General features: G+C 44.1%; 1 protein-coding gene across 10 annotated transcripts in view; it reads right to left on the bottom strand.

Annotated features, from left to right (window-relative positions):
* The window catches only part of LOC121285080 (probable E3 ubiquitin-protein ligase HERC1), a 436,191-nt gene that overhangs the window by 273,016 nt on the left and 150,524 nt on the right, over positions 1-12,651 (bottom strand). For all 10 annotated transcript variants that reach the window (XM_041201223.1, XM_041201218.1, XM_041201210.1 and 7 more), the window contains 4 exons: positions 12,302-12,353; positions 4,802-5,037; positions 2,947-3,156; positions 1,345-1,465 (listed from right to left, as the gene is read on the bottom strand). In XM_041201223.1, the coding sequence (XP_041057157.1) occupies positions 1,345-1,465; positions 2,947-3,156; positions 4,802-5,037; positions 12,302-12,353 (619 nt within the window). The remainder of the gene's footprint in view (positions 1-1,344; positions 1,466-2,946; positions 3,157-4,801; positions 5,038-12,301; positions 12,354-12,651) is intronic.

The raw sequence follows: 12,651 nt of genomic DNA, 5'->3' as shown, positions 1-12,651 counted from the left end.
AAATCGTGGGATATGGTGGGTTGCTCTTGCAGAGGGGCACAAAGAATCAAATGGTCTCCTTCTGTGCCGTAACCATTCTATTACCTCAGATTTCTGTGTTGCCATGGTCAGTCAGAGTGTTACAGGGAAAAAGGTGATGTCATCTATCATGAGGGACACAAATTTATCAGTATTGTAGGCAGCAATGGGGTCTGGAAGCACCAGGAAATGAAGCCAGGGAAATGGGATGAGGTGGTAATGGGAAGGGTTTCAAGGTTGAGCAGTACTTCAAGTGGGGATCCAGAATTTGGGAATTCTGACTGAAGGATCCTAATAACATCACAGCCTCTTCCCCCACCTCCTCTCCAATTTCGGAACACAGGAGCAGCTTTGGAGGGATGGTGGGTGGGGGTGTTGGGTGGAAGAAAGAGTCCTGGGGAAAGGGGATCTGGAGTCTAACAGGACTTGGAGGGTGTAGAGGATCTTCAGGCAGGAATGGAATAGAGTTTGGGAGATGCAAGATATGGTTATATTGTCCAGTGGAGACTTGTAGGGGAGGTAGGCATAGGAGGAGTGTACCCAAACCCAACTTCTGAACCATCAGGCACCATCCCACCCTCCATGGGATCCTGCCTGTTAGCTTCCTCCCTCAAATCAAATGCAGTCTCCTTTTTGCTGGCACCCGCTACATAATCATATGCTTTACATCCTTCCTAAAAGAGAATTTACAACACTATTCATGGTTTTCATAATCTTTAGTAAACAGATGGTTCTCAAACAACCAAAATTAACCATTTTCAGTTTCCCAGCTTTTATATTTTAAAAATATCCTTAATCCCAAACACTGTTTGGGAGATAGATAATTGAATTCTCAAACTTTCAACTGGAAAATGGATACATATGCACCTTCTGTTCTGTAAAATATTCAAGTATAGTGGGCTATATTTGCTACTTTTCCCACAATCCTACATTGGCCGTTTTATAATTTAAAAAAATGAACACAACCATATTCTGCAATTTCCCTGGCAGCTGGAAACGTGTGACCAACACATGTGTTTTTAAAGTCAAGAAAGCAAACTTAGATTATTAAACATTTGGCTTATCCAGACTGTTTAATTTTTATACAGCTCCTGTGGCCATTTACTCAAGACCATCAAAATTATTTACTTTCCTAGCGTATTAGATACACATTTTCTGATGAACCTTTGTTCACTGTTTTTATTGAGGGGGTAGGGGTGGGGAAAAGCGAGGGTGAAAAGAAACTAATCAAAAGACTCCGTACTATTAATAATGACACTAGTGAATAAAATTATTCTAATTTATTAAACCTTCATTATCTCCAAATTAACACAATTATTTTTAAACCTGAGAATTCCTTTCCAGTTGCAAGTCCCTGTTTCAGAGATGAAACCAAATGCTGGTAAAGTTTATGTGCTGCGGACTGGAGCTCCATCTGTGTACTTCCATGGGCGGCCTGTGTTACATCCTAAGGTGGGGATAAAAACACATTAGGAGGGAACAATTTCTTTTTTCCTTATATGGCCAGACAAATGTGAAGATTGTATTACATTTATGTCCTGCTATAGAACTTGCTGGCTGCTATTTAACAGAGGTGATTAACATTTGTAGACCGGGATTTTCCGTGCACACCGGCATAAGGCATGTCCAGTGGTGTGAGTGGACAATATGGAGTGATTAACCAGTTTGCGATTGTCTGCTCAGCACACTCCTTGTTTCCCGTCATCGGACGTCAGGAAGCTCATTGCAATACATCGGCATATCATTATTATGCCAACCCACCGGACTCATCCCTCCCTGCTGGACCGTTTGCCCATATCAGCGGGAAAACACGCCGACGTGTTTCACCACAGTATAAGCAACAAGCACCTGGAGGGCTGCACTATGCTCGGAGCTTCAAGGTTTGTTTACCTACCTTGCTTCGGTCAGCAATTGCAGTCATCAGCACCAGGCTTTGCGGATATCACAACTTCACTTGTAGGGGGGGGTTCACGGGCAGGTCTCTACCTATAAGGTCAGCCATACGTAGGTGGTTTTTCAATGGCTGCAGGGCAAGGTCTTGCTCGGGGAAGGGGGAGAAGTGGCCTCAGGCTAGGGAAGAGGCTGCACGACAGGAGCTGTACTGGGGAAGGAAGGTATCCCAGGGTGTGTGTGGAGGTACATGTTGATCTGTGCAAGTGGCCTCAAGATGGTGAGGGCTGAGGAGACAGTCTCCAGTGGAATTGAGGCCAGATGATCATGTGAGGGTATGTGTGTGAGAATGGGTGCTGATGTCCTTTGAGCTGGCAGTGAGTGAGATGCCAGTGAATGGGGGTTGGGCTTGATTGTGTGAGCCGAGGGTGATGGGATGGTTGCCATACCCTGGCTGCACGGATTAGGTCATTCATCCTCTACCTGCATTGGATGGCCAACCTCTTCTACGCAGTATTGGTACTGACCACCACCTGACATGCTGGATTGGTGACGCCGCTGTCTGTCCTGCAGCCAAAGCAGGGGTAGAGGACATGGCAGCGGGCCTCCACAGCATCCAAATGACATTCCAGTGACATGTCATTAAAGTTGGGGGCTGCAGTCTTTTTGCCTCTCGTGGACATCTTCCCTACAGTAGTCGTGGGCTGAAAGCACTGAGATGTGTAGGCGTGGCTGGACTTTAAAAATGATGCCCAGCAGGATGAAGTGGTGAGGTGATAGCGTGGCAGGCGAATAAGAGCCCGCCCGCCATGGAAATGGCATGTTTCCCAGGAATGCATAAGTAATGCGGCGGGTTTGGGATGATATGGCGTATCATTTTACCTGCCTGCTACCACACTTAGTGCAAATCTGGGATGATTCCGCCCATAGATACACTGTCATTCAACACACAATACCAGTGCAATTAACTGTTTTTAAACCCCTTACATATTTTGGTTCATTACAAATTTTCAAGAAAGAAAAGCAATGTTCCTGTACCGTATAATGCTGGAGTTTTCCACAATTCCGTTTGATGTTTGTTGTGTTTGCTGTTCCCAGGTCAAAGCAGCCAGTTAAAAACTGCAACTGTACTGTCAGCAGAAGACCTGTAGACTTTGCTGACAGTCCTGAACTATCCAATGAAGTGCCACTTTTACCCTCCATTTCAGAAAGGAAGGATGAAATTTGGCAAAGGGCTTCAAGACGGAGCTATAACAAAAGAAAAGCAAGACTTTACTTTGAAATTCAAATAGAGAGGTAGATTACTGGCAATGGGGTGTCACAGGTGAGGTGAGAGTGGCTGCCCTTGACATCAAGGCAGCATTGCATTGAGTGTGGCATCAAGAAACCCTAGCAAAACGGGAGTCGATGGGAATGAGGGGGAAAACTCCCCCTGGTTGGAGTCATAAGATCAGAAGTGGGGATGTTCGCTGATGAGTACACAATGTTCAGCACCATTCACGACTCCTCAGATACTGAAGCAGTCCATATCCAAATGCAGCAAGACCTGGACAATATCCAGGCTTGGGCTGATGAGTAGCAAGTAACATTCACACCAGACAAGTGCCAGACAATGACCGTCTCCAACAATAGAGAACCTAACCATTGCCCCTTGACATTCAATTGCATTACCATCGCTGAAACACTATCAACATCCTGGAGGCTACCACTGACCAGGAACTGAACTGGACTAGCTATAGAAATACTGTGGCTACAAGAACAGGTCAGAGGCTAGGCTTCTGCGGTAAGTAACTCACTTCCTGGCTCCCCAAAGCCTGTCCACCATCTACAAGGCACAAGTCAGGTGTATAATGGAACGCTCTCCACTTGCCTGGATGAGTGCAGCTCCAACAACATTCAAGAAGTTTGACACCATCCAGGACAAAGCAGCCCATTTGATTGGCACCCCATCCACAGACATGCACTCCTTCCACCATGATGCACAGTGGCAACAGTGTGTACCATCTACAAGATGCACATCAGGAACTCACCAAGCCTCCTTAGACAGCACCTTCCAGACCCACAACCACTACCATCTAGAAGGACAAGGGCAGCAGACACATGGGAACACCACCATCTGGAAGTTCCCCTCCAAGCCACTCACCATCCTGACTTAGAAATATATCATTGTTCCTTCACTGTCACTGGGTCAAAATCTTGGAACTCCCTCCCTAACAGCACTGTGGGTGTATCTATACCACATAGACTGCAGTGGGTCAAGAATGCAGCTCATCACCATCTTCTCAGGGGCAATAAATGCTGGACTAGCCAGCAAAGCCCACATCCCATGAATGAATAAAAAAAAATTAAAGCACATTTTCTGCACCTAAAGAAAATTATGTTATTGGATAGATGTGTTCAAAATTATGACTTCTAATAAAAATGGGAAAAATTTAACATTTAGGAGCACAAATTTAAGATCATGAAAGAAAAAGGGAAAGTTAGGAGACTGTTTTTTATTTAAAGGGTTGTTAGCACATGGATGTCCTAGCAGAAACAGCAGTGTTACCAGAATCCATAAAAGCTTTTAATGGGGAGGCAGATAAATATTTCAAAGAGCAAAATATTGATGGGAATGGAAAAGGGCAAGGTTCTAAATATTTAACTTTCACAAAGCTGGTAGAGGTGCAACACATCAAATGGATCTCTTAATGCTATAAATTGCTCCAATTCTATGAAATTATATTGTTGGATCAGTTACTGCCATGGCACATTATTTTCCAAAAATAATCCAGCTGTTCCTGAACAATCCCAATCATTACAGTCATATATTCATAATATCCATTCTAAAAATGAATTCATATAATTGCATTATTATATGTGTTGATCTTATCAAATACATTAACACTCTCACCTCTGCTCTTTGTTGCTGGTGACTCATTGCCGTGATAATTGCCTTAGGGTCAGATTCCTCGCCCGCTTCTTGTTCTACCAGGTTTGAAGTCCGAGTAAGATGTCCACAGAGAAATTGAAAGATATCATTCAGCAAAGGTGCAAATGTAGTAGCCTGGGAATTCTCTGGTGGGCTAATACACTGTCGTAGCAGCTGCCATGCATCTTTCATAATGCCCAGTGAACACAATGGCACTCCTAGGTAAAAGGTAAAATAATTCAACAAAATGTAAATATCATAATGTATAAAGGTCACTACTGAACAACAGAGGTGATTCCAATTTACTCCATGAATACTACAAGTGTGATTATGTTTTACAACCCCCATAGGAGCCTTTTAAAAAGAAAAGTTAATTCACATTATTTGGGCAAGCTGGCAAGGCAGACATTTATTGCTCATCATTAACTACCCTCAATGAGCCTTCTTGTGCTGTTGTCATCCATGTGATGAAGGTCCTCCTGAAATTCTGTTAGGTAGGGAGTTCCAGGATTTGACACAGTAACAATAAAGAAACAGAGGCAATATATGTCAAAGTCTGGGTGATATTTTAATTGGAGGTGATGGTGCTTTTTTAATTCATTCACAAGATGTGGGTTTTGTTGGCTGGGCCAGCATTTATTGCCAATCCCTAACTGCCCTTGAAAAGGTGGTGGTGAGCTGCCACCTTGAACTGTTGCAGTACCTGTGGTGTAGGTACAACCACAGTGCTGTTAAGGAGGGAGTTCCAGGATTTTGACCCAGTGACAGTGAAGGTACAGCAATGTATTTTCAAGTCAAAATGATTAATGACTTAAGGGGAACATCCCGGTGGTGGTGTTCCCATCTGTCTGCTGCCCTTGTTCTTCTAGATGGTAGTGGTCATGGGTTTGGAGGGTGCCGTCGAAGGAGCCTTGATCAGTTTTTGCAGTGCATCTTGTAGGTGGTACACACTGTTGCTAACGTGCGTCGGTGGGGGAGGGAGTGAATGTTTGTGGAAGGGGTGCCAATCAAGTGGACTGCTTTGTCTTGGATGGTGTCCAGCTCCTTGAGTGTTGTGGGAGCTGCATGCATCCAGGCAAGTGGGGAGTATTTCAGCACACTCCTGACCTGTGCTTTGTAGATGGTGGCCAGGATTTGGGGAGTCAGGAGGTGAGTTACTCGTCACACGATTCCTAGCCTCTGGCCTGCTCCTGTAGCCACAGTATTTATATATATTTTTTATTCATTCACAGGATGTCGGCTTCACTGCCTAGTCCAGCATTTATTGCCCATCCCTAATTGCCCTTAAGAAGATGGTGATGAGCTGCCTTCTTGAACCACTGCAATCCATGTGATGTAGGTACACCCACAGTGCTGTTAGGGAGGGAGTTCCAGGATTTGGACCCAGCGACAGTGAAGTCAGGATGGTGAGTGACTTTGAGGGGAACTCAATACAACTAGTCCAGTTCAGTTTCTGGTCAATGGCAACCCCCAGGATGCTGATAGTGGTGGATTCAGTGATGATAATGCCATGTTCTCAGGCACCTGTTACTCTAAGTGTGAAGGTGACAGGTTTGGGGGCTAGCACCAAAAAAAGGTCAGTGGCCAGAATCTTCGGGTCGGTGACCAGGGGCCGGCCCCACTCACCAATGCGTAAAATAACACACGATGACATCGGATATGTGTCCCAACGTCACCTTGCACCATTCCAATTTTCAGTTCGACGGGTGTACACCAGCATTGGCTGCACAACCGCCGAACTGTCAAAGGCTTATTAAGGCCATTTACATAGTAATTGAAATACTTAATGGAGCTGCCCGTCCAACCTTAAAGTTGACAGGCAGGCGAAGAGCCCAGGCGGCCTTTGCATTTATCATGAAACCTTATCTACAGGCGGGATGAGGTTTCATGAAGTGTTTATAAATTGAATGAAAGTTTTTAAGGTTCACTGACATGTCCCAGCTCATGTGACACTGTCAGATGAGGGGACATGCCTTAAAAAAATTTTTTTTTCAAAATTTTAAAAAATCAAACTAATCTCCGAGGCAGTTCTGTGCCTCAGGGAGACTTCTATGCTCTTTCACACGCATGCACGGAAGAACTCAGGCCCCAACTCAGCCTACTCCCCCTGCCCACACAAGGAGTGCTCAGCGCTTCCAGGTGCGCGTCACACTGGGTGGGCCTTAATTGGCCCGCCCTCGCAAAATGGCGGTGTGCAGCTGATTGCAGGTGGCAACTGGCTGCACACCCACTTCCATCCAACCCCCCCACCGCACCACCCCCCCACCCACGCCCGCCGACAGGGAGAAAATTCTCCCCAATGAATTGCTAAGGTGCATTCTGTATATTGTATTCATTGAAACTACATTATGGCGGTTAAGGAAGTAGATATTTAAGCTTATGAATAGGGTGCCAATCATGGGGACCACTTTGTCCTGGATGGTGTCCAGTTTCTAAGTCTTGTTACAGCTGCACCAATCTAGGCCAGTGGAGAGTATTTCATCTCATTTCTGACTTGTGCCTTGGAGATAGTAAGAAGGATCCCTTGGGGAGTCAAGAAACTCTGACAAGTATCCATTGCATTTATATGGTTGGTTCAATTGAGTTTCTGGTAAATGGTGACCCCCAGGACGTTGATCGTGTAGGACCCAGCAATGGTAATAACATTGTATATCAAGATGACTTGGTTAAACACTCTGTGGGATGTGGGTCACTTGCTGGCACCAGTGTGGCACAAATGTTATACCAGTTAACATCGTGTGCCTGAATGTTGTCTAAGTCCAGCTGCATGTGATAATGGACTGCTTCATTACCTGAGGAACAAAAAACAAAGAACAAAGAAAAGTACAGCGCAGGAACAGGCCCTTCAGCCCTCCAAGCCTGTGCCGATCATATTGCCCGTCAATTAAAACATTTTGCACTTCCGGGATCCGGATCCCTCTATTCCCATCCTATTCGTGTATTTGTCAAGCTGCCTCTTATACACCACTATCGTGCCTGCTTCCACCACCACCTCCTCTGGCAGTGAATTCCAGACACTCACTACCCTCTGCGTAAAAAACTTGCCCCGCACATCTCCTCTAAAATTTTCTCCTCTCACCTTAAATCTATGTCCCCGAGTAACTGACTCTTCCACCCTGGGAAAAAGCTTCTGACTATCTACTCTGTCCATGCCACTCATAATTTTCTAAACTCCTATCAAGTTGCCCCTCAATCTCCTTCGCTCTAGTGAGAACAATCCGAGTTTCTCCAACTTCTCCTCATAGCTAATAACCTCCAGACCAGGAAGCATCCTGGTAAAACTCCTCTGCACCCTCTCCAACGCCTCCATACCCTTCTGGTAATGTGGTGATCAGAATTGCACACAATATTCCAAGTGTGGCCAAACCAAGGTTCTATACAACTGCAGCATGACTTCCCAGCTTTTATACTCAATACCCCTGCCAATGAAGGCTAGCATGCCATATGCCTTCCTGACTACCTTATCCACCTGCGTTGCCACTTTCAGTGACCTGTGGACCTGTACACCCAGATCCCTCTGCCCGTTGATGCATTTAAGCGTTCTGCCATTTACTGTATAATTCCTGCCTGTATTAGACCTTCCAAAATGCATTTATCCGGATTAAACTCCATCTGCCATTTCTCCGCCCAAGTCTCCAACCGATCCATATCCCGTTGTATCCTTTGACAATCCTCTTCACTATCTGCAACTCCTCCAACCTTGGTGTTGCAAACTTACTAATTAGCCCAGTTACATTTTCCTCCAAGTCATTTATGTATACTACAAACAGCAAAGGTCCCAGCACTGATCCCTGCGGAACTCCACTAGTCACAGCTCTCCATTCAGAAAAGCACCCTTCCACTGCTACCCTCTGTCTTCTATGACCAAGCCAATTCTGTATCCATCTTGCCAGCTCACCTCTGATCCCGTGCAACGTTACCTTTTGTACCAGTCTGCCATGAGGGACCTTGTCAAAGGCCTTACTGAAATCCATGTATATAACATCCACTGCCCTTCCATCGTCAATCATCTTTGTCACTTCCTCGAAAAACTCGATCAAGTTAGTGAGACACGACCTCCCTTTCACAAAACCATGCTGCCTCTCACTAATATGCCCATTTGCTTCCAAATGGTAGTAAATCCTGTCACAAAGAATCTTCTCCAATAACTTCCCTACCACTGACGAAAGGCTCACCGGCCTGTAATTTCCTGGATTATACCTGCTACCCTTCTTAAACAATGGAACAACATTGGCCATTCTCCAGTCCTCTGGGACCTCACCCGTAGCCAGAGAGCATACAAAGATTTCTCTCAAGACCCCAGAAATCTCCTCCCTTGCCTCCCTCAGTACTCTGGGGTAGATCCCATCTGGCCCTGGGGACTTATCCACTTTAATATTCTTCAAGATGCCTAACACCTCCTCTTTTTTGATCTCAACATGATCCAGGCTATCTACACATTCTTCCCTTGACAAATCGACCACTAAGTCCTTCTCTTTGGTGAATACTGATGAGAAGTATTCATTTAGTATCTCTCCCATTTCTTCTGGCTCCACACACAGATTCCCATCTCTGTCCCTGAGTGGGCCTACCCTTTCCCTGGCTACCCTCTTGCTTTTTACATATGTATAAAAGGCCTTGGGATTTTCCTTAATCCTGGTTGCCAGCGACTTTTCATGACCCCTTTTAGCCCTCCTGACTCCTTGCTTAAGTTTCTTCCTAATTTCTTTGTATTCTCCACGGGCTTCATCTGTTCCCAGCCTTCTAGCCCTAACGAATGCTTCCCTTTTCTTTTTGACTAATCTCACAATATGCTTCGTTATCCAAGGTTCCTGAAACTTGCCATGCTTATCCTTCATCTTAGCAGGAACATGCCGGTTCTGAATTCTTATCAACTGATGTTTGAAAGACCCCACGTGTCAGTTGTTGATTTGCCCTCAAACATCCGCCTCTAGTCTAGATTCCTCAGTTCCTGCCTAATATTATTATAATTAGCCTTCCCCCAATTAAGCACCTTAACCCGAGGACTCCTGTTATCCTTATCCACCAGTACCTTGAAACTCACTGAATTATGGTCACTTTTCCTGAAATGCTCTCCTACTTAAACATCGATCACCTGGCCAGGTTCATTCCCTAATACCAGGTCCAGTATTGCCCCTTCTCTAGTTGGACTATCTACATATTGTCTCAGGAAGCCCTCCTGGATGCACCTTACAAATTCTGCACCATCCAAACCCCTAGCACCAAGTGATTCCCAGTCAATATAGGGAAAGTTAAAATCACCCACCACAACAACCCTATTGCTTTTACATCTTTCCAAAATCTGCCTACATAACTGTTCCTCAATCTCCCACCGGCAACTGGGAGGCCTATAGTAAACCAACATTGTGACTGCACCCTTTCTATTCCGGAGCTCTACCCACATTGCCTCACTGCATGAACCCAACGAGGTGTCCTCCTGTTGTACAACTGTGATATTCCCCTTAACCAGCAGTGCAACTCCCCCACCTCTTCTACATCCCTCTCTATCCTGCCTGAAACATCTAAATCCTGGAACATTTATCTGCCAATCCTGTCCATCCTTCAACCAAGTCTCTGTAATAGCAATAACATCGTAGTCCCAAGTACTAATCCAAGCTCTAAGCTCATCTGCCTTGCCCGTTATATTTCTCGCATTGAAACAAATGCATTTCAAAACCCCAGTCCCACTGTGTTCAGTAATTTCTCCCTGCCTGCCCTTCCTCTTCATCCTACTGGCCATATTCACTGGTTCCCAGTCCTTTATTTCACCTGCTGACCTATTGCTCTGGTTCCCACCCCCCTGCCATACTAGCTTAAACCCTCCCGAGTGACACTAGCAAAAACGAGGAATTGGAAACAGAGCTGGATACTGCAAGTCAATTTTCAGTGCCGGAGAAGTTGTTCGGCAATACTTAAGTTAAAAAGTTAATTAAATTGGTTTGGATAGCCCCAACTTTTTCTGGCTAGTTTAGTGGGCATCTATTACGCAAGAAATACAATTTATACCCTTCCCACATGGTTCAACATCAAATCACTTGGTGAGTTACTGTTGACAGCAAAGCTTCTAGAGAAGCAGGGTAACTTGGACAGCAACTTCTAGATTTTGACTGTAAAACTGTGCATGTGTAGGTGCTGGAAGCTGCTGTCCAATTATTGAAGCCATGAAAAAGTCAGTAGCAATTCAGGTTTTGTAACTAGAGGCATCAACTATAAGAGTAAAGAGGTATTGTAAACCTGCACAGCGAATGATTAAGCCACAGTGATAAAGTACTGGGTACAGTTTGAACCCCCATGATAGGAGGGATATTTAAGTTTTAAGACAGTGTACAGTGTAGATGCACCAGGAAAAGACACAAAAACACAGAGGCTCAAGATAGTGAAACTATTTCTACTGGAGCACAAAAGATGAAGAGGAGATTTAAGGGGGCCCTTTAAAATTATGAAAGGTCTTGACAGGCTGAATAGAAAAACTATTTCCTCTAATGAAGAGTTAGCAATGAAAAAGGATCAATTTAAAATTGTCTCAGAATGAGGAGAAAGGTTAGGTGAAATATTTTTATGGAGAGTTGTTGGGACAGGGAATGTTTTACCACAGAGATTAATTGAGGCAAAGACCATTCCATCTTTTAGTAAAAGGTAAATCATTATTCGAAACAAACAAAGATGAAGGACTATGGGGAGAGAGCAGGTCAGTGGTTTGTATTTCCCCCATAAAGGGCTGGCATAGACATGGGATAAATGGCCTCCTTCTATGTTGTAAAGTCCTATGCTGTAAAATCATAAAGATTCTGATAATTTTCATTCCAATTCCTAGTGAGATATTCATTCACCTCCTTTTTGAAACAACTATTCAATCTAGCACGAATTGTTTTTGCTGGGAGTTGGTTGCAAACATCCAGTATTCTAGGCAGCAAAATGTTTCTTCTGATCTGATAGTTATGTCATCTATTTCTAAGCTTGGAGTTATTTCAAGATGGGAGCATGTTAATGACTTGGATCATATCCTCTTTCAATGATTTTCTCTGATGAAACCAAGTTCAGTATTTTTTTGCAATACAAGCTGCAAGTCATGAAATCAACTCTGCTATTACTTTTTAAAAAATTCTTCCATGGAACATGGGCATCACTGGCTAGGCCAGATTTTTATTGCCCCATCCCTACTTGTCCTTGAGAAGGTGGTGGTGAGCCGCCTTCTTGAGCTGCTGCAGTCCATGTGGTGTGATTTTTGAGGTCTTATTCAACTTATTAATGCCATTTTGAAGATTGAATGCTCAAAATTATATACAGTATCCCAAAAGCAACTCGTCAGGCCCTTGAAATGCCTCCTAGGACTTATATAAGCTGTTTTGGAGAAGCTTCAGATTAACTGGATACTTTTAATGATAAGCAAGTAATTGCATCAACTTTTTTGACAACAGCTAATTATTTGGAGACTATATGGACAATGGAGCAATACAGTTGACAAGCACCTGGAAATCATACCTAATGTGTGATCAGAAGATCTTGACTGCATTCTTGACTGACATTCAGAAAACTAGAATAAAAGACAAGGAACAAATTTAGAATGGCTAAAGTAAATGCAAAATTTTGAACAAGCAATCAACTACTTTTGTAACCTATATGGAAGGGAAAGTCGAGAGCCAACACTTGACTTTACAAGTGGAGGTGGTGGCACAGTGGTATTGTCACTGGACTAGTATTCCAGAGATCCAGGGTAATACCGGGGACCTGGGAATTCGAATCTCACCATGGTGAAATTTGAATCTAATAAAAATTTGGAATTAAAAGTCCAATGATGAAACCATTGTGTTGTAAAAATCCATCTGGTTCAC

Source organism: Carcharodon carcharias, chromosome 1 (assembly GCF_017639515.1).
Source record: "Carcharodon carcharias isolate sCarCar2 chromosome 1, sCarCar2.pri, whole genome shotgun sequence".
Taxonomy (NCBI): domain Eukaryota; kingdom Metazoa; phylum Chordata; class Chondrichthyes; order Lamniformes; family Lamnidae; genus Carcharodon; species Carcharodon carcharias.
This window is presented reverse-complemented; position numbering and strand designations above follow the sequence as displayed.